Source organism: Syngnathoides biaculeatus, chromosome 7, assembly GCF_019802595.1.
Source record: "Syngnathoides biaculeatus isolate LvHL_M chromosome 7, ASM1980259v1, whole genome shotgun sequence".
Classification (NCBI taxonomy): Eukaryota; Metazoa; Chordata; class Actinopteri; order Syngnathiformes; family Syngnathidae; genus Syngnathoides; species Syngnathoides biaculeatus.
The window spans coordinates 26,619,636-26,646,584 of NC_084646.1; the positions used below are offsets into that span (position 1 = coordinate 26,619,636).

Here is a 26,949-nt window from a genome sequence, read left to right on the forward strand (position 1 = left end):
TGCCACAGTGCGTCATCTTTTTCTGTGTTAGCCCATCTCATGCATCTTCCTCTCTAACACCTACTGTCCTCATGTCTTCCCTCACAACATCCATCAACCTTCTCTTTGATCTTCCTTTCACTCTTTTGCCTGGCAGCTCCATCCTCATCACCCTTATGGTCACTCTGTCTTCTCTGGACGTGTCCAAACCATTGAAGTCTGCTCTCTCTAACCTTGTCTCCAAAACACCCAACTTTGGCTGTCCCTCTAATGATCTAATTTTTAATCCTATCCAACAAGCTCACTCCAAGAGAGAACCTCAACATCTTCATTTCTGCCATCTCCAGTTCTGCCATCTCCAGTTCTGCTTCCTGTTGTTTTTTTCAGTGCCAGCGTCTCTCATCCTACATCATGGCTGGCCTCACCACTGTTTTATAAACTTTCTCCTTCATCCTGGCAGAGACTCTTCTGTCACATAACACACCAGACACCTTCCACCAGCTGTCTCTTTACTATCTTACCACACTCACCAGTGCTCTGGATTGTTAACTCCAAGTATTGGAAGTCGTCCACCCTCATGATGTCTTCACCCTGGAGCCTCACTCTTCCCCACCCACCCCTTTCATTCACACACAAATATTCTGTTTTCAGAACAAATCAACAAAATGATAAAATAATTCTCTAGCTGAAGCCACCCAGGGAAAACACTATTACCTTGTCAGAATTTGATAGTTGACCAAAAAACAGAAAAAATGCTTCGGCAACTGAAACCATCAATGAGCTGTCTTGACTCGATGCCATCTGATTTTTTCAAAACAATTGTGAAGTCAGTGCTAGCTGATTTGCAGCAAATTATCAATTTCTCACTTCAGTCTGTCAGTCAGTCCATGTTAGCTAATTATAGTCCAATCTCAAATCTCCCTTTCATAGACAAGATTGTTGAAAAAGTTGTTTTTTAATCAACTCAGCAATTTCTTGAATTTCAATGGACTTTTTGACTAATTTCATTCTGGTTTCTGAACTCATCACAGAACAGAATCTGCGCTCGTCACATTGCTAAATGATGTACGTTTATTTCAGCTTGTCTAGTTAGGGGTCGCCACAGCATGTCATCTCAGATGAACGCACATATTTGTTTGGCACAATTTTTACGCCGGATGCCCTTCCTGCCGCAACCCTTCTCAGGGAGTGGAGGCTCCAGTAGGATATGAACCCACAACCCCTGGTTGACCAAACCAATGCTCTAACCACTGAGCTACGGGGACTGCGAAATGATATAACATTGAATACTGACTCAGGAATTGTATCCATTCAGGTCTTACTAGATATCAGTGCGGCTTTTGATATGGTAGATTGTAATATACTGCTAATCAGCTTGAAAACATGGGTAGGACTAAATAGAAACTACCCCTAATGGTTCCGGTCCTACCTGAAGGATTTATTTTGTAACCAATTGAAGTGTTCACTCCAAAATAATAGCAATGACCTATGGGGTTCCTTAAAGTGTGACTGTCATGAAATGGATGATTTTTGGTATATTACTAATGAAAAACCCACAACCGACATGATCCCATGCGTTTTTTCACCACACAACATGATTTTGATGTATACAGCTTTTTGTGACTCCCGCCATGAAAATACTCTCGAGGGATTTATTTTCGAGAAGAAGCAGGAAGTGACGTACAGGAGAGAGGCACCCCCTAGTGGACTCGTTTGTTTCCATTAGTTTTACCTCCGGGAAGGTAACTCGTTGTTCCTTCGTGTTAGCCAAAATGCCGGCTCATTGCATTGCTGGACATTGCTTGAACACTCGTGAGAATGGATTTAGCCTTCATAAGTTTGCAAGAGACCCGGTTCCTTGTGAAAAATGGATTCCATGGGTGCAGAGGATGAGAGCTTCGTGGGTTCCAAATAACAGGTAGGCAGTAATGCTCGACGGTGTTCAACAAATACTGCGGCGGCTTTGAACATAGCCCTAAAAGCAGCATGGCTCGGCTCCATTATATGCCACCACGATGCAGAAAATCAGCCACACCGGCTGAGGCGCCACGTTCAGCGGTCATTGCTTCTGCAAAGGCTGCGCATAGGGCTTTGGGGACAGGGCGGCTCTGAAGAACTCAGTCGCGTCAGCGCATAATACGCCCTCGACTGTGTTGCTCAGTAGTGCGGCGTCTGTGAACACCCCCCCAAAGCAGGCCGGCTTGGCTCCGTCATAAGTCACACCGGCTGACTGCGATGGTCAGCCGCAATGGCTCATCTCCGCCGCGGAAGTGGATCGGACAGGGATGAGGTTTGGCTGTGATCGCATATCATCTGAATATGGCTCGAAACAATAGTGTAATATTGCCCCGAAGGCTTGAAACAATAGTGTAATATTGCCCCGGTAACTTCACTCGGTTGTGTGGTGTTCTCCTTTTCGATAAGACCTTCCGTGTCAGACGGGACGCGTTTGTCTCCCATAGTTAGGGTGCACCACGTGTTTTCATTTGTGGATGTCTGGGTGACGTCACGGACGGAGGACGCAGCCAATATGGAGACCACTTGGATATCGTAGAATGACACTTATGCAATTTTGTGCATGGATTACGTGCTCTCCGCTCACATTATTTTTTTTTTTGTATAGACATTGAAGTGAATAATATTATATGTATTTTTCATTACAATATCTATTTTAGAATGTTTATAGGGATGACACCCAGGCTTTAAGGGTCTGTTCTTAGAGCCTTCTTGTTCATTATGTATCTGCTACCTTTGGTCTAACTTTAATTTTGAATTTTCATAGCTATGCATATGACATAGTTACATCTAGAAATGTCTCCAGATGACTACAATTCAATTGAGATGTTGTGTCACTGTCTAAAACATCCATCCATCTATTTTCTGAGCCGCCTGTCCTCACGAGTGTCGCAAGGTTGCCAGGCAATTGCAGGGCACATAGAGACAGAACACAGTCACACACACAATGACACCTTGGGAAAATTTAGAGTCTCCAATTAATGGATGCTTTTGGGATGTGGGATTGCCTGGAGAAAACCCATGCAGGCACAGAGAGAACTTGCAAAATTCATACAGGCAGGGGCGGGATTTGAACCCCAGCCCTCAGAACTATGAAATCAATGCTCTAATCAGTTGTGCCACCCTGCCACCAGTCTAATAGAAATACAGTAACTTCAATAAAATAATTTTCTTTAATCAAAACACTACTTCTTCTTTTCCTTTCGGCTTGTCCCATTATGGGTTGCCACAGCCTGTCATATTTTTCCATGTGCACCTTTCTTCTGCATTTTCATTTCTTAACACCAGGTGCCGTCATGTCTTCCCCCAAAATATCCATCAACCTTCTCTTTGGTTGTCCTCTCCCTCTTTTGCCTGGCAGCTCCATCCTCAGCGTCCTTCTACCAATATACTCACTCTCTCCCCTCTGGACATTTACAATGTTTGAGAGCGCAGAGAACAACCAGTGAGCTAAAATTCTGGGCTGGCGACACAGATCACCACCAATGTATGTTGATTTACCTCGGGTCACTACATGAGCCAATCTTGCACAACATACCATGATTAACAATGCAAGTGCGTATGAAAAATAACTGCTGTCTGGACAACGGGGATCTAAGTTTCCTCATATTTTTCTTTCTCAACTTGCTTTTTGCCAGTAAGTCAGTTTTTTATTTTCCGTGTACACTCCTAAAATGCCAATCCAGATTCGCATTCTTTGGTAATGCTATGGCAGACTGGCAGATAGGCATACGCATTTCAAAAATGTCATCGTGAAATAATCTTCCTCCTGCCATTCCGTATGAAAGTGGTAACTTTTTGTTTTCTTACTTGATTCAGCCCCCTCTCTGAGAGATAAAAATTATTGGTAAATCACTGACTAGTTTGTTAGTTTTGACCTACTAAGTGCCGTTGTTTGCGCATGTGCCTGACGTAAGTTTCACAAAAATTCAGATGTCATCAATTATTATATGTGTATCAATCAAGCGACGGGATGGATGATTGGTTGAAGTCTTTTTTTAAGTCATTTCATGCCATCTACCAATAATACCTTTGTGATGGACTGGTTGATCGTGATTGCACTGAGCACTCCTCATTTAGGGTCTTCATTTGACCTTCCCTGCATGGCTTTAGGAGGAAACCAGAATACCTGAAGAAAACATGCAAACTTTACACAGGTAAAGCCAGGATTTGAACCGTGGTCTTAAGAACTAGGACCCAGATTTGCAAAACAGTTGCCCAACATGTCGCCTCCAACCTACATGTTCATCCATCCATCCATCCATCCATCCACGAGGGTCGCAGGGAGTGCTGGAGCCTATCCCAGCGTTCAACGGGCAGGAGGGAGGGTACACGCTGAACAGCTTGCCAGTCAATCGCAGGGCACATGGAGACAAACAGCTGCACTCACAATCACATCTAGGGGCAATTTAGAGTGTCCAATCAATGTTGCATATTTTTGGGATCTGGGAGGAAACCAGAGTGCCCAGAGAAAACCCACACAGGCATAGGGAGAACATGCAAACTCCAAACAGGCGGGTCCGGGATTGAACCTGGGACCTCAGAACTGTGAGGCCAATGCTTTACCAGCTGATCCACCGTGCCACCATCTACATGTTCAAATTTCTGTAAATTCAAAGAACTCTTTTTGTCAGTCTGCACGGGTGGAGCAGCAGCTGGTTGTTGAAGCATAATTGCGTCTGAGACCCTGGAGATTCCAGAGAAGACGTCAGGAATGATGGACGAATCCTCCGCATCTGTTTCACCAGGGATGGTGAACGAATCCTCCAGGTCTCTGACACCAGAGCCATTTTGGATTAATCCCCGAATATGTAGTACGTGGCTCCAACCGAACTGAGGTCCTTTGAATTTATTTAATTTGAACTTGTACATCAGTGACACGTGATTAAAATGTGTTAAAAGGACGTCTTTACCACTTTCCCCCCCAAAAAATGTCATTTCGTGTAACCTTTGTACATGTTCATATCAAAGGACTCGTTTCTGCAGTGTGGTTTCCTCATGAGTGTATTAAAATAATAGATTCAGGAATCAAACAGGACTCAAACTTTTTGATATCCTATTTGATATGCTGACATGCTTCTATTAATCAAAAGATTTGTAACAAATACCATACAGCCAAAATTTACACATGAACCTTAATCTTATAGGACTGAGTTTAGGTTACTGGACGAACATATTTGTCTTGAGTTCTAAAACTATATACGTTGTGGGGTAATGAGAGGCACCCACCTGCTCCCAAAACACCAAGAGGACAGTGCCACCCATAAATGCAGCTACTGTGTCCTAAAAGGGGGTGGGGTGTTCTGTCCCGGTTTCTCCACCTGTTTTGGGCACACACAGACAGTGGGCGGCTGTCCTCAGCTTCACATCAACTTTTATGTCTAACCGCCTTTTTTAACTTCAGCGTGTGAGTGCTGTTATGACCTCATAGCACTGACAGCCACACATATGTGGCCTCATTCTCTCAGGACAGCATAGTAAAGAGGATTTTTTTTTTTTTTTTTTTGCACATCATGTTATTGAGCAGCATCTCAACTTCATATTATTTTTTTTCTTCATTACCTTTCTTTCTTTTTTGCTGATTATGCAGAGATTGGGATTGCAGGTGCAGGATTAATTTAAATATGACATGCATTTTTAAATGTGGGCATGCACAGGAAGGAGTCGGCGCTTCCAAAACTGGCACTCATTTACACATTAACAAGGATGTACAAAGGAAATATGGTTGGATTCATGTGTATGCAGATTCATACATCTGGATATTTTTTTGCTTACTACGTTTTCTGGATTTGAGTGTACACCATCTCTCAATCGGAAATCCATGCAAGTCTTTGTACACGAGGGCCCAGGAGAAGGTCAACCATGCTTATATCTCAAGTAGACTTGACGATTGCAATCATTTTCTGACTGGAGTCCCCAAAAAGAGCATTGAACTACTGAAGCTCATTATAAGATTACTGCATTTTAGGTTCTGAGCCGAACATAGAGGTCAGAGCATATTACTCCAATTCTTAAGTTTTTGCACTGGCTCCCAGTCAGGTTTAGAATAGATTAAGTTATTCTACTGGTCAATCAATCATTAAAGCATTTAGGTCCTGAATACATGGAATACAAACCCAGACAGTGGCGCACAAAGTCCAAATCAAACATCGTGAAGCAGCATTTAGTTTTTATGCTGCATGCAAATGAAATAAGTTGCAAACAGAAGCAACATCAGCCCCCAGTGTCAATGTTTTTAAATTCAACTTAAAAACTCTTTTTCTTGCCTCATGCTTTTTATAGCATTTGCACTTTTAAATGGTATTTCTTGCACTGTGTGCAGTTTTAAATGTACTTTTTTTCTCGTTGGTTTAAATCTTTATCAGCTGTCTTTTTCTGTTTTCAAATGCATTTTAGCATGTAACCTTGTATATGAAATGTGCTCTTATAAATAAATTTAGTTTGCTTTGTTCTGTTTTGCTTCGTGTTCTTAAAAAATGAAAATCCATTTGTCTTTATTATCTTGTGCAGGACAGGCTTGTCAGGAGTTTAAGAGTTTAGGATATTAGTGATGCAGTGACAGTTACAACAGACACAAAGCCTACTTTTTGTACAACTTAAAGGAAATGCACCTGCACTGAACCAAAAAAAAAAAAAAAAAGAAAGAACAGACTCAGGTTTTGAAGGTGCTTTTGTTCAGGTTCTTTCTTTGCAATCCTGTAAAAAATTCATAACAGCGTATCTTGCTTTCAAAAGTTCTTGAGAAACTTTTGAACGATTATGTGACAGATTTATATCCATCTCTTAATTTGTTCACGTGTGTGCCTCTCAGGTGCTCCCCAAGTTACTGTGAACATGGAGGAACATGTACACAGTCTTGGCACACTTTCCATTGTAACTGCTCCAACAGTGGCTACAGAGGTGCGACCTGCCACAGCTGTAAGTAAAATACAGCTTCCATTTGCGAATTCCAGGTTTTTATGCCATAGAATTACAGGTTGTTATAACTGAGTGGGTACAGAAATTATTCAGACTCCCTTGAAATTTTCACTCATTGTTATATTTCAACCATTTGCTAAAATCATTTAAATTCATTTCCCCCTCATTGATGTACACACAGCACCCAATATTGACAGAAAAAAACTGAATTGTTGAGATTTCTGCAGATTGATTTCGGAAAAAAAAGGCGAAATATACACAGCCTGAAGTATTCAGACCCTTTCCTGTGACTGTCATATATTTAACGCGGGTGCTGTCCATGTCTTCTGATCATCCAACTATTTGTAATGATACTGATTGGACTTGATGATTAAAGCCACACAGCAGTTTATATAAGATTTTACAGCTCACAGTGGATGGCAGAACAAATGAGAATCATGAGGTCAAAGGAATTGCCTGAACAGCTCAGAGATAGAATTGTGGGAAGGGACAGATCTGCAATGGTTTAAAAAAAAAAATCTTTTGCACTTAAAATTCCTACGAGTACAGTGGCTTTCATAATCCTTAAATGGAAGAGATTTGGGATGAACAGAACCCTTCCTAGAGAGCTGTTCGTCCGGCTGAAGTGAGCAATCGGGGGAGAAGAGCCTTGGTGAGAGAAACAAAGAAGAACCTAATGATCATGGTGGCTGAGCTCCAGAGATGCAGTCGGGAGATGGGTGAAGGTCCATAAAACCCATCCATCACTGCAGCCCTCCACCAGTTATGGCTTTGTTGCAGAATGGCCCGACGGAAGCCTCACACGAAAAGCCTGCATGGAGTTTGCTAAAGAAAAAACAAAAAGACCTGAAGGACACCAAGATGGTGAGAAATGAGATTCTCTGGTCCGATGAAACCAAGATAAAACTTTTTGTCAGTAATTCTAAGCGGTATGTGTGGGGGAAACCAGGCACTGCTCAATAACTGTCCAATAGAGTCCCAGCAGTGAAGCATGTTGGCGCAGCATCATGCTGTGCGGTGCTTTTCAGCTGCAGGGACAGGACGACTGGTTGGCATCAAAAGGAAAGATGAATGCAGTCAAATACAGGGATATCCTGTGCTCAAGACCTCAGACTAAGATGAAGGTTCATTTTCCAACAAGACAATCACTCTAAGCACACAGCTAAAAGAATTGAGGTGTGGCTTGACATCAACTCTTACTATTCTTGAAACACCTAATTGAGCATCTCTGGAGAGACCTGAAAATGGGTGATCTCAAACCTTCCCATACAACCTGGCAGAACGATAGAGAATTTTCAAGGAGGAATAGGAGAGAATCCCCAAATCCAGGTGTGGAAAATGTTCAATCATCATTCCCAAAAAGACAAATTAGTTCAAAGGGTGCTTCTAATAAATGCTGAGGAAAGTGTGAATACTTATGGGTGTGTGATATTTAATTTTTTCTTTTTGAATAAATCTACAAAACTTGAAACAATTCATTTTTTTTCTGTGAATAAGGGGTGTTATGTGTACATTCTTCTTCTTTTGCTTTTGGCTTATCCTGATTTGGGCTCACCACAGCATGTCATCTTTATCCATCTTAGCTTAACTCGTGCATCTTCCTCTCTAACATCCAGAGTCTTCATGTCCTCCCTCACAACATCCATGAACCTTTTCTTTGGTCTTCCTCTCGCTCTTTTACCTGGCAGCTCCATCCTCAGAACCATTCTACCAATATACTAACTCACTCGCCTCTGAACATGTCCAAACCATCAAAGTCTGCTCTCTCTAACTTTGTCTCCAAAACATCCAACTTTGGCTGTCCCTCTCCTGAGCTCATTTCTAATCCTATCCAACCTGCTCACTCCGAGCGAGAACCTCAGCATTTTCATTTCTGCTACCTCAAGTTCTGCTTCCTGTTGTTCCTTCACTGCCACCGTTTCTAATTCGTACATCGTGGCCAGCCTCACCACTGTTTTATTGATTTTGCCCTTCGTCCTTGCGGAGACACCTTCCACCAACTGTTCCACCTCGCTTAGACCTGTTTCTTCACTTCCTTACCACACTCTCCATTGCTCTGTATTGTTGACCTTGCTATCTCTTCTCCCTGGAGCTTCACTCTTCCCCCACCACCCCCCTCATTCATGCACATATACTCTGTTTTACTTCAGCTAATCTTCATTCCTCTCCTTTCCAGTGCCTCCATCTTTCTAATTGTTCCTCCACCTGCTCCCTGCTTTCACTGCAGATCACAATATCATCTGTGAACATCACGGTCCAAGGGGAATTCAGTCTAACCTCATCAGTCAGCCCATCCATTGCTACCACAAACAGGAAGGGGCTCAGAATGGATCCCTGATGCAGTCACACCTCCACCTTAAATTATTGGGAGCCACCTACGGCACATCTCACCGCTATTCTGCTGTCCTTATACATGTCTCGTACTATTCTAACATATTCTCCTCCACACCAGACTTGCGCGTGCAGTACCATAGTTCCTCTTTTGGTACTCTGTCATAGGCTTTCTCTAGGTCTACAAAGACACAATGTAGCCTCTTTTGACCTTCTCTGTACTTTTCCACCAGCATCCTCAAGGCAAATTATGCATCTGTGGTACTCTTTCTAGGCATGAAACCATACTGTTGCTTGCATATACTTACTTCTGTCTTGCCTCCACTACTCTTTCCCATAACTTCATTGTGTGGCTCATCATCTTTATTCCTCTGTGGTTTCCACAGTTCTGAACATCGCCCTTGTTCCTAAAAATGGGAACTAGAACACTTTCCCTCCATTCTTCTGGCATCTTCTCTCCTGCTAGTATTCTATTGATTAAGTGTTGTGTGTACATTAATGAGGAAAAAATAAATTCCTCAGAAAATGGATGGATGCATTTTAGCAAATGGCTTAAATACAACAAAGAATGAAAAATTTAAGAGGGGCTAAATACTTTTCGTACTGATACGATATAAAAACAATACCAACATAAATTTTTAAATCTTTTGACCTAATACAGTGGTACCTCTACTTACGAATGTCTCTCGTAACGAAAATTCAGGTTACGAAACTCCTCTGAAAATTAATGTCTTTAGTTACAAAGGAAATCGAAGATATGGAAAAAAATGGGTGCTGGATTCCCCAAATTCCACCGAATGTAAACATCCTGTATCTTGGTTTGTGTAGCACGATAGAGCTGTTCTTCCATTGGTTATTGCCATAGCATCTTCCTGGCATCCCATTGACTAGTAGGGACGTCAATCTTTATGCATGATGCTTTTTGATTCTCTTGGACACTCGACTGTCACTGAATCACGCTAGCACTGTGACATGTTGTCACAAGCTAATGCATATTGGAAAAGTACAACTTTTTCATTTGTGTTTTTCGCAAGTTTATTCATCTTTCTTCACCATGGGCCACAAGAAACCTCAGTGGAATAAGTGTGCTTGCAACTGATCGTTCTGGGGACTTGGAATGAATTACACTATTTACATGTAGAAAGTGCTTTTACCGACTAAAATTCACGTTACGAAACAACCTCTGTAGTGGATTAATTTTGTAAGTATACTGTGGGTACCACTGTACCTGTCCACCTGCAAGCACAATGCAAATAAATTAAATAGAGTAAGGGGTCATGCAGAATGTTGGAGGACTGCTTACTGTATATTATTCATGTGTATATACATGTGTACAGTGTATCGCTCTATGCACTTTATATGTATTTAATGCACATACATTACCCCTTAATGTGAATCCCCCCTAGAGACACTGACAGATCATTTAAATTTGATAATTTCAGAAAAGATGCATTATTTTTCTTTCTGCTAACTCAGAGGCTGTGACCACTTAAGATTCAGTTCACATGCAGCACCATTAGCATTGTGCAGGGTAATATGTATTGTATATTACATGTAAATACATATTTTACATCTCAACATTAAAACATAATCTAAAAGGTCTTTATGCAAAAATAACATTAGCACAGCAGTGTAAGCAGGGACGGTATAGGACTGCATAAAGCACATCTGGTGTTTATTTTAGCAGACTACGCTCATATTTCCGGATTACTTGAAAATCCTTTTCCTTTATTAACACTCTATAAAACAAATGAACGTCAGTTCATAAAAATCTCACATGATGTGAGTATAACATTTAAGAGGAAACAATGAGGAAGCTTTTAACTATTATTAAATGCTCTATGTATAAATGGGCTTTGATGTATAAAGATGGCACAGTAGAAATGTGATAGCTTATCCAAGTTCTAGTCAACACTTGAGCAGCCGTTAAAATAACTGACATTTACCTCGCTCGGAGGTGACCAAAGAACGTTCTAGTTTTTCAGCAACAGACAGGGAGAGGAATTTCCAAAACATTGCTAATTTTTCCTGATTTAAATAAATAAATAAATAGGCGACCAGTACTTGGGTGTACACCACCACTTTATCGAACATTGCTGAGTTAGGCTCCAGCAAGCCCACCCATGACCCAGGTGAGGATAAGCGGTACAGAAAATTGATGGGTGGATGGATGGATGTATGATGCATGGAAATAAATAAATGTTGTTACTGACAGTTATTCATTTGGGAGCTATTTTAAAGACAACTTAAAAAAGGTTGACTATTTAAATTAGACACTTTGTGGATATTTTGAGAAGGTTTCTATTTTTCTGCACAGCAAGGTATGAACAGTCATGTGAGGCATACAAACACAAAGGAAAACCATCAGGACACTATTATGTGGACGTGGATGGCAGTGGACCAATCAAACCTCACCTCATGTACTGTCACATGACAGGTAACACACACACAGACGCATGCACACGGCATTATTTATTCACACAATTCTAATTTAACACTTACCAAATCTTTTCTTTGCTAATTAAAGGAAATTTCATTTGTCCATATTGATTTTATTTCACTATTAAATTGATTTTTCATCTGCTCTCTCTAAGTTTCTGCTTCTGAAGTGCTCCATTAACTCCCTTGCAATTTGCAAATTATCACGTCTCCTGTGTGACCACTTAAGACAGGGCATGGATGGTGATCAAGCACAATAATAGCGAACTGACCCCACTGCATTCAAGCACTGAAAGAAAGCAACATACAGTCCATTTCCATTATGCTTCAGAAGAGGAGCACTTAGCACTCGTCCTCATCCAATCAGAGCATTGTGAGCAGGAACTATCTTACTTTTGCAGGAATTCCCGTCTCCTCAACAAAGCAGGTGAAAGTTCATAGTTAATGCTCGATGACTTATATTGTTGGGAATATTTGTAATGTGCACATCATTCGGTAAGCCTGCTTAATTTATTAGGGGACATACATACCAATAATCAGGACTAATTTCTGAACCCCCCCCCCTTTTTTTTTCCTGATCAAAGTTATCAAAAGACCCATTATCAAATGTCTCTAGAAGAATATTTTAAGGGATTATCCTGTTGTGTGTGACCCATTAATACTGATTTTGTGCCCCTCCCGCAAAAAAACAATCGTGTGTTGTCAACAATGACAACAGCCGAGACACAGACTTGCTCAAAATGAAAAGCAAATTAGAAAACGATATGAAGCTGTTGCCAGACCCAAAAGAAGAGCAGGATGACAAAAAGTTTACCACTGCTGTGTCATTACAAGATAACAGTTATCCTAGCTTCTTTTATTTCTTAGACATTCTTTTTTGTGTGTATGATGTAAGTTTGGCTTCTCTTTGTTTTAATGGTGCCTCTCACCCATCAACGGAGGTGCGTGGGTTAGTACCATGCTACATTTACTCTGTTACATTTTGAAGTAATGTTTTTGATGGTTATTTTTCAGAGTAGGTTCAATGCACTATAGTTTTCAGTGGTGAGGCCATGATGTACAGATTAGAGACTGTGCCACTGAAGAAACAACAGGAAGCAGAACAGGTTGGATAGGATTAGAAATGACCTCATTAGAGGGACAGCCAAAGTTGATTGTTTTGGAGACAAGGTTAGAGAGAGCAGACTTAGATGGTTTGGACATGTTCAGAGACGAGAGAGTGAGTATATTGGTAGAAGGGCTACTGGGCAAAAGAGTGAGAGGAAGAGCAAAGAAAAGGTTGATGGATGTTATGAGGGAAGACATGAAGGCAGTTGGTGTTGGAGAGGAAGATGTGGGAGATAGGGTTAGATGGAAAATGTTGACACGCTGTGGCGACCCCTAACGGACAAGCTGAAAGGAAAAAAAGAAGAAGAAGACAATGATCAAGATGCCGCTCACTAGTTTGACTCCAATTGACCAATCAGACACCACAGGGAAATCACATGACCGCACACAGAGCCTTCAGGGTGACATGTTAAAAAAAAAACGAACAAAAAAGGAACAAACAAACCCAAAAAAAAAATAACCGTGCCAGTGTTTGCTTTACAGACCCAAAAATAACACCTTTATAATGCAGATTATTATTATTACGATGTAGACTTGCGTCCGCCCAAACATGCATATTTCATGCTTCAAAACTGAGAAGACACCTTGCGTAAGGTGCCGTGACCGAAAAAACAACATCCTGGATACAAGCGGCTGAAATGAATTTCCTCCTCAGGGTGTCCAGACTCTCCCTTAGAGATAGGGTGAGTAGCTTAGTCATCCGGGTGGGGCTCAGTGTCGAGCCGTTGCTCCTCCGCATTGAGAGTAGCCAGATGAGGTGGCTAGGGCATCAAATCCAGATGCCTCCCGGACGCCACCCTGGTAAGATGTTCTGGCCATATTCCACTGGAAAGAAAGTCCGGGGATGAGCCAGGACATGCTGGAGAGACTATATCTCTCGGCTGCCCTGGTAACCCCTCAGGATCCCTGCGGAAGAGCTGGAAGAAGTGACTGGGGAAAGGGAAATCTGGGTATCCCTGCTGAAGCTATTTCCCCCGTGACCCAACCCAGAGAAGCGATGGATGGATGGATGGATGGATGGATGGATGGATGGATGGATGGATGGACAGACCTTGCAGTAAGTTGCAAATGTTTCTATTGTTGTTTTGGCAGTGCATACGGCAACGTTTGGCATATTTTATGGTCATAAGTAACTTTAGAACTTGCATCTTTTGGGGTAGTGCCATGCTGTAATATTTTTCTCTGTTTTTCGTGCAGGCACTCACACATCTCTTTAGCAAACAGCTTTTTCATCATCATCATTCATTTAAGTAAAGGTAGCAATGTTTGTGTAGCAGCCTATGCATGTGTTGTTGTGTTTTTGGGAGTTAAAAATGGAAATGTGTCAGAAATAGTATGTACTCCCCTGTATACTATTAATTTTAATACGTTTCTTTCGGCTTGTCCCTTTCGAGGCCGCCACAGCGTGTCATCTCAGATGAACGCATGTATGTTTGGCACAATTTTTACGCCGGATGCCCTTCCTGACGCAACCCTTCTCAGGGAGTGCTCTAACCACTGAGCTACGGGGCCTTTTTAATAATAATAATTTTAATATACTGTATATATTCACCGTTCATACAGATTTAAAATATGCATCAATAATCTCAAAGATATCTGGTCACTCCTACTTGGAGTTCACCTATTGCATGAATTTTCCAAACCCTAATGCCTGTAATAAACTAAGCTAACTAACTGGATACAAAAACAACATGAAGGAACACAACATTTTACTGCTGTGAAAGAGCAGTAAGGACATGCATGACATTTTTTTCATCCTTATCATGGTCTTTCATATTACAAAAAAATATGATTTTAAAAATCAGTATGTATGCACCCAGCTGAGAGAGCTTCATTAAAAATAAAATCTACATTTGTAAAAATCATAGTCATTGCATTGTGCAGGTTTACCCAATTTTGTGACCATGAGTGCAATTAATGTGTGTCTGTGTAAAGCACAGAGTGGTAAATGTTGTCTATGTTTCAGACAGTACGTCACTAAGCTGGTGGTTTGGAGGTCGGGCTCCTGGACAGATCCAAACACACTGGGGTGGAGCTTTGCCAGGCAGTCAACAGTGTGCTTGCGGCCTACAGAACAACTGTTTGAATTCAAGTGTCCAGTGCAACTGTGATGCTGACAGTGAATTATGGTGTTATAATTTATAATATTCCTATGTACAGTGTCTACCCGTCCACCCATTTTCCATACTGGTACGTTCACTAGGGCTGGGTTGTGCTGGCGCCTATCTCAGCTACCTCTGGCCGAGACACGGGGTCTACCCTGTAGTGGTCGCAGGCCAATTGCAGGACACATATAGATAATTCACACCTTAATAATAATTCACCTACGGGTAATTTAGAGTCCTCAGTTAACCTACCATGAATGTCTATGGAGGGCTGCACGCTGGGCAACAGGTTAGCACATCTGCCTCTCAGTTCAGAGGACTCGGGTTCAAATTGGGCCTCACCTGTATGGGGTTGCATGTTATCACCCTGCCTCCTACCACATCCCGAAAACATGCATTAAAATAATTGGACTCTAAAGTCATTTTTGAGTGTGAATGGTTGTTTATTATAAATGCACTCTGCAATTGGCTAGTGACCAGTACAGGCTGTATCCCACTTCTCACCAGTAGATAGCTGAGTTAGGCTCCAGCACACCCACAACCCTAGCAAGGTTGTCAGGTATGGGAAATGGATGCATGGGTGTTTTTGGAATGTGGGAGGAAATCGGAGTACCTGGAGAAAACACACGCAAGAATGGGGAGACCATGAAAACTCCACACAGGGAAGGCCGGTTTTGAACCCGGGTCCTCGGAACTGTGAGGCAGATGTACTAACGACTGTTCCTGTTTAAAGCATTGACATTCATATTTGCATTTTTTCAGAGATTTGCATGTTTATCAAAATCATGCAATTCTTCTTTTGTCCTTCTCCTTGTTCTTCATTATGTTTCTATCCTTTTGCTTTTCCTCCTGTTGACCTCCCCCAGGACTAATGACTCAGGTCTCCTCACCCATAAGGAGACACTCCCAGTCCAATCTCTGGTACTAGGGGGCATACAGCCAGGCTCAGAAGCTTCATACAAGGTGGGACCTCTACGTTGTCATGGAGACAGTAGGTTCCTTCCATTTATGTTGTTTAAAAAAATGATTTTAAACAGTGACCTTTTTAAGAATTATAACAATTAACCCAAGTAATAAAATCTATTTTGATCCTCCAGTTATATTGTATTTTAATAACTACACTCAGATTCTGCCATAGCAACTTGTCTTAAATTTCCACTCAGTTGTAAGCATGAGTGCAAATATGAAATTGAGCTTTGATAAACATGTTCAAAAGTGGACTTTGCATACAGGTGCGATTTTTGTGTTCCAGAAAGTTTTTGGAATTCTGCACTGTTTGATAAGGAGACATCCTACCTTCACTTCCCTACTTTCCATGGAGAACTAAATGCAGACATTTCCTTTTTATTCAAAACAACAGCCTCCTGTGGGGTCTTCCTGGAAAATCTGGGCATCAAAGATTTTATCCGAATTGAACTCAGATGTAAGTCGGAACTCAGCTCCTTCTCTTCACGACAATATTTTAATGTATTTGGTTTCAATTTTACCTTACAAAGCGTGGCCTTCTGTATTTCTCTGTTTTCCTCTCTCACTCAAAAACACCGTAAAGCATGTCTCCAATTTGGCTGCTGTTGTTAAAGCAACAAGTGGTTAGATAGCTCTATATTAATATTAGTGGGTTTGGCATAATTTAGCCAGGGGTTCCCGTCCATTTTTGTCTGTTTCGGAAATTATTATTATTATTAGTTATTTTGTAACCAGTGGAAGTGTTTAATCTCATTGAATGGCAATGACCTATGGGGTCCTTAAAGGGTCAGTTCTTGGCCCCCTCCTGTTCAGCATACATATGCTACCCTTGGGTCAAATTCTTCAGAACTATAATTTGACTATCATAGCTACAGTGTTTCCAGATAACTACAGTTCAGTTGAGGTGTTGTGTGACTGTCTAAAACAGATAACTCGATGGGCCAAAATTTTCTTCGGTTAAACCACAAACCGAGATCATTGTTTGGGGGAAAAAAAGAAGAGGATTGCTGTTTGTAACTACCTGGAGTCACAATCTTTAAAAACCAAAGACCAAGTCCGAAATCTTAGTTTAGTGATAGAATCCGACCTGACTTTCTACAGTCACATCAAATCAACTACTAAAACTGCCTTCTACCATCTGAAGAACATATCTAGAGTGAAGGCATGCATGTGCCAACTAGATCAGGAGAAGCTCATCCATGCTTATCACAAGTAGACTTGATTATTATAATGGTCTTCTGACTGGACCATTTATTTTTTAAATTTGGTCATGTAATTCTTAGTCATTGTTTTGTTTCTAACTTAAATTAAATTTGAAACCAAGTAATCCTAATAATTTCAATTAAGAAAGAAATCAAAATGATGAACCTGCCTTTGTTTTATAAAACCTTTATAAAATTTACACTGTTATATGAACCACCACGTTAATCCACGACGTGTATTTCAGCCATTTTTTCCATATTTGCCTGTACCCGTCTGTTTTGATTTGGGCAAGTCTGTGCCACAGCCTATTGTCTTCCCAGGTAAACTAGTTGTAGCGCATATAAACTATCTTGTTGCATGAAATATATGTATATATATATATATATATATATATATCTATATATATATATATATAGAGAGAGAGAGAGAGAGAGGAGAGAGAGAGAGAGAGAGAGAGAGGAGAGAGAGAGAGAGAGAGAGAGGGAGAGAGAGGGAGAGAGAATGCAAGATTCATCCCGTGAGGGATAATAGATTTACAGTAGTGTTGAAAATAATAGCCATATTAATCCACATTGTCAGTATATCTTTTTTATTGCTACAAGTCAGTAGTAGTTTGCAAACAAAGTACACTGTTCTTTTGACAATGTGTTGAATGACCCATTTTCCCCAGGCTTTCAAGGAAAAATGCATGTTCAACAAACGTTGGCTTTGTCCTTGAAGGACTACCGACTCGTAAAGCATGATTTTTAGTATGTTTTTCATTTAAAAAAAAAAAAAGGCAGCTGGAATGGACCCATCTGTTTTTCATCACACGTCATGATGTTCTTGAATATGAATTTTTGCATCTCCTGCCATGAAAATCCTCTCGAGGCATTTGTATTGGAGAAGAACAAGGATGTGATGTTTTTTACAGTAGCGGGGTCGACTGTTTATATTGGTTTACACCTATTCTATCGTCGAAACATTTCTTGTTTTTTTTCATCGTGTTAGCCAAAATGCCAGCTCGTCATATTGCTGGATTTTACTTGAACACTCAGGAGGATGGATTCACTCTTTACACTTTTCCAAAACACACGGTTCGTCGTGAAAAATGGATGGCACAGGTGCAAAGGACGAGAGCTTTGTGGGTTCCAAATGATTGGTAGGTGTGTATAGAGCTATTAAAAAAATTGTTGTGGGGGACTAATTTGTCTCACAGTTTATAGCATATGTTACGTGTGAATTTAGAATAAATCCCCTTGGTCAAACTGTGATAAAGAAGTTATTACTATGTTAGTTATCATGATAAAAGTATATCATTACTACTATAGTTGCTGTTAGGATTGTTTTATCATGCGTTTGTTTCTGTTAGTCTTAGTCTGAAATGCTCTCTTTGTGAGCTGCGTGCGTGTCTTGAAGTGTGACCCAGTGACACCTGGGAGGCGATGCCCCCCTGCCGACCTCAAGCTGATGCCCCTGAACACTGGGAAGCGATATCTCCATCCTGGCCTCAGCATGTTTCCTTTCTGATCTTAAGGAGACACTCCTCAACACTGGGAGGAGATAACGCCCTTGTACCGCAGGAGGATACCCCCAAATGCCATAAACATGTCTTTAAACATTGCCATGCTTTTTTTCTTGTGGGTTTATCAGGACTCTCTTGCGGCCTTGAAGAAACATGTACCTTAGTGTTTGTGTGCTGTTGGTGTAGCCATCTGTGCCAGCATTTTCACTGTGTAACCATGGAACCCTTTGACCCGAGAATGCAATAAAAAAGAGCAAACAGGGACTACCACTTTGGCAGTCTGAGGTAGCGCACTCTCACAGTGTGTCCTCCGTCTGTCCCGTGCACGAAAAGACAATCTTGGTTGGTTTGAGTTCACTCTCTACAGTCCTCAGGCTTGTCTTAGCTGTTTTTCTAGGAACATCTCTGACAAACTGGCAACATATTATGACAAAGCACTTGTGTTGCGTTTAAGATCATTTAATCACACACACAATACAATAAAACAGAAACAATAAAATGGAACTACAAAGACAGTTTAGTTGCGTGTAACACGAGTTAACTAGACGTATACTCACCAAACTCAAACAACTTCTCCAAAAGCAGCAATCATAAAAAGCTCCGTCCGTGTCCAATGTCATAATCCTTCATCTCAGAACGCAGCAAAAGATCCGCGTCATAATAACGTCATAAAATACACCGGCGTCGTTGTCGTCCACCGGCCCGGCGACGTCGTCGTCCGCCGGCGGATAGCCCGGCATTGGCCTCAATGCGGAGGTGGATTGGGTGGGGAAGTGGTTTTTGACCGCATTGGGGGAGGAGAAAGGAGCTCTCCCCTACACCGCCCCCCGGTTTCTGGGCACTAGTTACTTCGCGTGGCAAGGGTCCTCCAGAGTACACTACATACACAAGTCATTTTGAATATTTGATCGAGTTCCTCGTCCGTCTGTCGGGGAGTCTGTTGTCAGTTAGAAGTGATCCGCATATCGTCTAATATGGGTCAAAACGATAAGGTAATATAGCCCTGGTCACTTCACTTGCTTCTGAGATGTTTTCTTCTTCAAAAAAGAGCTTCGGTCTCAGAAGGGGCATCAGAAAAATCCAGAAACCTCTCTTGTTCATCTGCCATAGCAAGTGGCTCAGCGTGTTTCTATGGCAACTGTCCCAGTATGACATTTGCAAATGACTTTGCAGGCAATAAGGCTACCACTGGGATGTCAAGTGAGACTTCCGCAACTTTGCGCATAAATGAGATGCTCTTCACTCATTTTTTTTTTTTTGTATGGACATTGAAGTGAATAATATTATATATAGTTTTCATAACAATATCTATTTTGTATGTATATAGGGGTGTGAGTTGAGCTTTAAATAGGGGTCACCTGATTCACACCTGTTTTTCACAAAATTGATGACCTCACGGATTGAATGCCACACTGCTTTTTTTGTTTACCACACCCTTGTTCACAAATTGCCTAATTGCACAGCCTTAAGAGTGTGTATATCATGAATGCTGGGTCTTGTTGCTTTTCTGAGAATCTACTGCACCTACTGGTAAATTGTTTGAAATCAACACATTAAATTTTGAGACACACACTCTGATGATGGGCCATTCTGCTCCTACAATGTCTGTGTGGTTTTCATCTCAGAATATCGTATTTACAGTGACAGTCTTACGTCAAGAAATAGTTTCAGTTGTTAACTTAAAGAAGTGATAAAACTGTAACAATAAAAATATGATTATAGCTGAGACTAGACCTTTGTTAGTAGTCTGCCAGTTAAAATATAAATATATTTCTTTTCATGGAAACCTTTGTGAATTCCAACAATAGTTGTATTGCTACTTTAAACATCTAAAAAGTCAACAAGAGCGTATGTGATTAAAGTAAATACATTAAATAAGCGTTCCATTTTATTCTGTAGGTTTTACAAATGTGAATTTCCTTTTTGTAAAAATGAGTCAAGGCTGAGCAACTTGTTTGATGATGGCTGTATTTACTGTACCTCCCACCTAGGTCTGTACAGCTGCACAGACCAAAGTAATTGACATGACCGATGTCCCAAAAGTATAAGATGGAGACTTCATTTTTTTACTTCAATGGCACAGCAGCGTGCCTGAAACATCGGGCTCTATGAATAATCTTATAGCTGGCCCAGCTGGTCCAACTGCTGTCCAGTTGTGTCAACAAGTGGACAGGAGAAGAAGCTACTTCGCACCCAAAAAACATTGGAAGTTTTGCTTTTCACTTTGGTACACTTTGGTTTATTTTGGAGAATACGCTTCCAGTCCTCAATGTTAGCATGAGTATAAGAATTCAACAGCTGTCGATGGCAGTGAATTAGTTACGTCCATTGAAATAATTGACTATTTCTGTACAGTGAACCCACCAACATTAGTGTAATAGAGTGAAATAGACTTCATCATGCATTCAGGGTGGATCCCTGGTTTCTTTTTTTTTTTGGGGGGGGGGGGTAGTGGGGGTAGCTGTGCTACTTGAATGTAACAATAGTACTAATTATATTCCATTTGCTATCTAAGCAATTATGCTGTCCTGCTCTCTACAGTATGTCATGGTGTGGTGATTATATGCTTTACATTTTCCATTTGTATTGCAATCACTTTAAACCAGCCAACAGTTTTTTCCATCGAGTTGATTTTTTTCCCTTTTTGGGACATTGAATATCGGGCCAACTGATTTTTGTGAATAAAAACCCACTATGATTGCTATTAAGAATGAAGCACTCCACCTCGGCCCAAATTTGCCTGTCCATTTTCCAAGCTGCTCACCCTTGCAAGGCTTACGGGAGTGCCAGGGCCTACTTCAGCTAACATTGGTCAAAAGGCGGATTACACTGGTCGCCAGTCACTCACATTGCACATATCGACACCATCACTGAGCATGAATTGATCCCACCTGCCTGCACCAAAATCAGGCGTGTCTTCTACTACACTATCAATGTCAAATGTTTCTGCTTGACTTTAAATCTTAGTGGTGGATTCAAATTTTGATAATATGCATGTACAGTGGAACTTCGATAGCACAGAGTAACTGGGACATAGCGTCCTCTGACATAGGTGCTATACAGTACAAAATTAGTTATTCTTCATGGCCTAAAATGCCCAGTGGAGTCCAAAATTATTGAGAATATATATATATTTTTTAAAACCTTCCAGATTTAAACCGTCACTTTTTATCCATGCATTCGATTCCAGAACACAATGCATATACAGTTCTCACCATAGGCGAGTTGCTTTCATGAACCATGAGGAGTGTAATTCCTAGTTCTAAAACTCTTGCCAAAGGCAAAATAATGTTACTATTCCAAAAAAATGGCATATTCCAGACTCCAGACACTTGCAGTTTGTATTTCTCAGAGATCACACTGCTGCCATGCCTTTTTCTGTCTGTCTGTCTCTCTCTCTCTCTCACTCTCTCTCTCTCTCTCTCTCTCTTCTCTCTCTCTCTCTCTCTCTCTCTCTCTCTCTCTCTCTCTCTCTCTCTTTCCCCAGTAAGCAAGAGGAGCCAATTAAGGAGCTAACAGACTTTTTCAGTTTAAGTGAAGATTTGTTTTTGTAGTCAATATTCATTATCGGTCGGTATAACGGTCCATTTAATCCAATATCCATTATATTGGATCTTTTTTATTGAGATTCCACTATAAAGTGTCCAGAAAAACTATTGCTCCATTTCTCAAGTTCTTATATTTTGCATAGTTTCACTTTGTTTATGATCATAAAAAAATGTAGATATCAGAAAAATATAACCCCAGGGAATTTAAAATAATATTCAGTTATTCAGTTCAGCCCTGTGTGAAACAGTAATTACACCCCTTTGTTAAATAATTAATTAATTGTGGCTAATCACAATTTTTGGTTAATTTTCACTGATCACTCCCAAGCCTGATTACCTCCAGACCTCTTCAGTCAACGTAAACACTTAAACACAATCCATACCAAAAACATCAAGATGCTTCAACAAAATGATACGATCCAAAGAAGTTCCAGAACAGTTGAGAAATAAAATAATTAACATCTACAGTACCACTCTGGAAAAGGTTACAAAAGCCATCAAAGATATGAATGGCTCCCAATACTTTTGGGAAAATATTATATAGACTGACAAGATTAAAATGTGAGTTTTTGTGAATGTGAGTGTCTCATCAGTACGCACAATGGAATTTAGACAACTCTAGAAGATTTGCAGACTACTTTTGCCCTTTTAAGTAGTGCGTCTGAAAGTAAGGTCCAGACCAAGAACAAACCAACTTTTGGGGCTTGGCTAAACAATTGTAAAAAGGCAACAAATGTGGTTTGTTCGGCAATGCAATTTTGGAGCTTCTGAATGATCTAAAGGCTGACTTTAAAGACAGCCACACTGGATGGAGAAATACTGTACCTGGGCATGCATTTGCCATGGACTCAGGGCGAGTTTAGGCAAAGAAAGCATGAATTTTATGGCGCTGATCTGTTCCCCAAAATTATCAAACCCATCTATCCAGTAATATCTTTAATTTCTTCTTCCACTAGTACTTCAATTTCCATCCTGTCAAACTCCATCTTGCACCTATGAGTTGCTCAGAAAAATTTCATGGCGACAAAACCCACTTTTAGACACATGATATGAGTTGTATGTAAAACAATTACAATGTTGACAATAGCCTGTAATTCCTAAGTAAAGTGGCTTTAAGGATCAAAGCAGCATGGCCATCATAGGAGACTATTTGTGTGAAATGCTATATTTACTTGAACTCACTACAATATAAGATTGGGGGAAACTGAGACTGTTGTGCTGATGTAGTTTAGAGAGAGGATTTCAGAAAGAAAATGCAACAGTTGCCACTCAAAGAGGTGACCCAAGTGATTCCACTGCAAGTTCAGTGATGGGACACAATCTTAAATGTCGGGAATGATTTGTTGATCTGTTCATTGGAATTCAGACTACAGTCTAATAGAATTTGTGTGTTAGTCTTATCGTCATCTTTATCATGCTTCCTCAACTCACTCCATACCTGCAGCCCCCTTTGAGGTGATCTTCTCTTTTGATGTGGGGAACGGACCACTGGAGGTCAGAGTGGAAACAAATTTCTCCATGAATGACAACCGCTGGCATAGCGTCCGAGCCGAGCGAAATGTGAAGGAGGCAACGCTTCATGTTGATGATGTCCAAGCCAAGCAGGAGGCTCCTTCTGATGGCCAAATTCATCTGCAGCTAAACAGTCAACTGTTTATAGGTGAGGAGTATTTCTATTGTTACCTCCGTCTAGGCCCAATAAATGTGGTAGAAGTTAAAGTCACTTTGTAAAATGAAAGATGTCAGAAAAATACGTATCATAGTCAAGTAATGATACGTTAAAATTTGATTAAAGAATGGTGACAAAAATTGTATACTTTGCTGTATTTACGAGGATTTTCAGAAGTTTTAGACATGGGGTGAATTGGTGTTTGTGTTTGTCAGTGTGTTTACTTCAACATGCACAAAAATGTCATTCAGTATCATGGTCATGAAGTGCCACCAAGTCACTTTTCACGGGGCATGGCTACATGGTTCTGATGACTTTGTAGTGAGCAGCAAAGAACCCTTGCTTAATAAAAATGCTGTAGCGCCACCCGCCTTGTCATGGTAACATGAAAAAAATATGTCAAGCAGTGTGTGACATCAATCAATCCATTTTCCATACAATTTATCCTTACCAGGCTTACGGGCGTGCCGGAGCCTATCTCAGCCGACTGTGAGTGTCAGGCAGAGTACACCCTGAACTAGTCGCCAGCCATTCACAAGGGACAAACAAACAGTCATTCACATTTGCATTTATACCTACAGGCAATTTAATGTCTTTATTTAACCTACCATGCATGTTTTGGGGAACATCGATGCAACCACAAGGCGAACATGCAAACTCCATGCAGGTGAGGTTGGGTTTGGAACCCAAGCACCCTGCCACCCCATTGTGGAACAAGTGGATATAATTGGTTATCCTTTGCGTGTTTTGGCAGAAGAATATCAGACATTTTTTATTTAGACGCCCCGGAATGATTTTAAAAAGATGCATTTTTTTTTAAACTAATGGGTAAAGATATGTTGACCAACCTACCAGTAGGTTATTATGCGTTTGTGTTGTGCCAGTGGCCTGTGCCAATGCAAGGGGAAGAAACTGGTACCAATTCAATTTTGTTGAAGGTTCCACTCTAATGAGTCCAATTGGCTTTATTGTTTGTTTGTTTTTTTAAGCACCTATGGATCTTTTTTTCTTTATTTGCATTGTGTATTTATTCTGAAAGGTACCTGCTCATTGTGTGAAACATTTGTTATTCTATCAATCATCTTTTCCAGCGATGGCTGTCTTATCAGCACACTTTTACTGCACTGAATGCGATGCAAAACAAGAATATTTTTGACAGCATAACAATTAGGATTTATTCTCCGTTGTTGCATTGTCATAACAGTAGGGTTTTAAAGATCTTAAAATGTGAAGTTGTACAATCTTTATTGTTGAGGGAAATGGCTCATTTAGCGAAAAGAGTAAATTATCTGTATTGCTGCAAGTTGGCACATCTTTCAGCCTAATTCTTGGCTTTGTACCACAGACAACCCTGAACTTCTGATATATCTTGCCTCAGCAGAAAAATAATTAAAGGAAGAGTTACTTGAGTTTCCTATTTTTTCTTATAATGTATTTCTATTTTCAGGAGGTACAGCTTCCAGACAAAAGGGCTTTCTGGGTTGTATCCGCTTTCTGCAGTTAAACGGTATCACTCTTGATCTGGACAAGAGGGCAAGGATCACCCCTGGGGTTCAACCTGGTTGTCCAGGCCATTGCAACAGCTATAGGTTTCTGTGCCAAAACCAGGGTCTTTGTGTTGAAGGACACAATGGTTTCTATTGTGACTGTAGTCAGTCAGCCTACACTGGAACCTTCTGCCATAAAGGTAAGGATGTTCAAAAAAGACTTCCTGATAACCCATAATGTTTCGTTTGTTAACTGACGGACAAAAATGCTATTTTTCTAACAACCCAAAAACAGATAAATTCCCAATTGATACATGACATCACATTGTATTCGATTAAACTGTCCTTATTTGGACCTTGATTTCCCATGTCCAGACTTGGATCACAAGTTTCCCCTTCTGCACTTAGGGCTGGATGTTGCACTGGGTAATGAGCTCCTAGTAGCTGGGCCTGCATTCTTGGGGCCCAGCCAGGCGCAGCTAAAAGCAGCAACATGGCCCCCCCTTCCCATTGGCTCACTGCCTGTGGGAGTGGCGATTGGGGACGGGTGCTTTGAGAATGTAGGGACCTTTGTGGTCCGCTCCCCAGCTGGTGAAGTTGGCACTCGGGACATTGAATGTCACCTCTCTGACAAGGAAGGAGCCTGAGCTGGTGTGCGAGATTGAGAGGTTCCAACAATATATAGTTGTGCTCACACATCTTGGGCACTGGTACCAGTCCTCTTGAACAGGGTGTGACTCACTTTCACGCTGCAATTGCCACCTGTGAGAGGGGTGTGGGCATCCTTATTGGCCCCTAGCTCTGTGCCTTGATTGAGTTTTCCCTGGTGGATGAGAGGATAGCCTCCTTCTACCTTCAGGTGAGAGGATAGGTCCTGAGTGTTAATTGTGCCATTCACCAAACAACAGCTCAGAGTGCTTCTGCTAGGAACCCTGCAACATTGCTTGGACATTTAAGAAGAGGTACCAAAGGATGTGGTCCAACTACAGGGGGAACACACTCCTCAGCATCCACAGTAAGATCTCGGGGGTCGTAGAGATGAGGATCCATGAAGTCAAATCTCAGATTCAGGATGAACAATGTAGTTTTCATCATGCCCATGGGACAGCTTTACATCCTCTGGAGGAGAGTTCTGGAGGGTGCATGGGATTTCAGTGACCAAAAGGTCACCGATTCAAAGCCTGGCCCCGACTGTCACTATTTTAAAGTCTCCTAGGGCAAGACACTGAATCTTAATTTGCTCACTGTGGAAAGAATAATTTTGCTTTCTGATTACTTCACACCCAGTTATACAAGCAGGCAGTACAAATATAACTCGGGGGAAGATTTTTCATTACACATTGTGACAAACATCAATGTTTATTTGATATAAGGCTGACAAAGGGATTCATGTTAAAGTACCCTAAAACACAATTATCTTATCTTGATCTGATGCAGTCATGAAAGGAAACTTGATTTGTCTGAAGATCAGGAAATAATAGACCCTGAACCTTCGTCCTGTCCACTCTGACACCGTGCTTTTTCCAGAGAGCCTTGGAAAAAAAACATATTGAACATGCTGTCTGAAAGGTTACACAAAAAACTTTACATCAAAGGATGCCTCCATTTCATTATGTCATTTTACACGAGATGCAAGACATCACTGGCCATCAATATACAGTAGGAAAAGTCTAAATTA

The 26,949-nt window shown here is 41.0% G+C and overlaps 1 protein-coding gene across 4 annotated transcripts in view; it reads left to right on the forward strand.

Moving 5' to 3' along the window:
• The window catches only part of LOC133503035 (contactin-associated protein-like 4), a 104,898-nt gene that overhangs the window by 61,741 nt on the left and 16,208 nt on the right, over positions 1 to 26,949 (forward strand). For 3 of the 4 annotated variants that reach the window (XR_009795606.1, XM_061824143.1, XM_061824141.1), the window contains 8 exons: positions 6,806 to 6,912; positions 11,561 to 11,680; positions 11,912 to 12,109; positions 14,756 to 14,918; positions 15,761 to 15,885; positions 16,147 to 16,317; positions 23,560 to 23,775; positions 25,232 to 25,471. Coding sequence is in view for 3 of the 4 variants with exons in the window: in XM_061824143.1 (XP_061680127.1) it covers positions 6,806 to 6,912; positions 11,561 to 11,680; positions 11,912 to 12,109; positions 14,756 to 14,918; positions 15,761 to 15,885; positions 16,147 to 16,317; positions 23,560 to 23,775; positions 25,232 to 25,471 (1,340 nt within the window). In the remaining variant the exon portion in view is untranslated. The remainder of the gene's footprint in view (positions 1 to 6,805; positions 6,913 to 11,560; positions 11,681 to 11,911; positions 12,110 to 14,755; positions 14,919 to 15,760; positions 15,886 to 16,146; positions 16,318 to 23,559; positions 23,776 to 25,231; positions 25,472 to 26,949) is intronic. The other variant, XM_061824142.1, reaches the window with a different exon arrangement.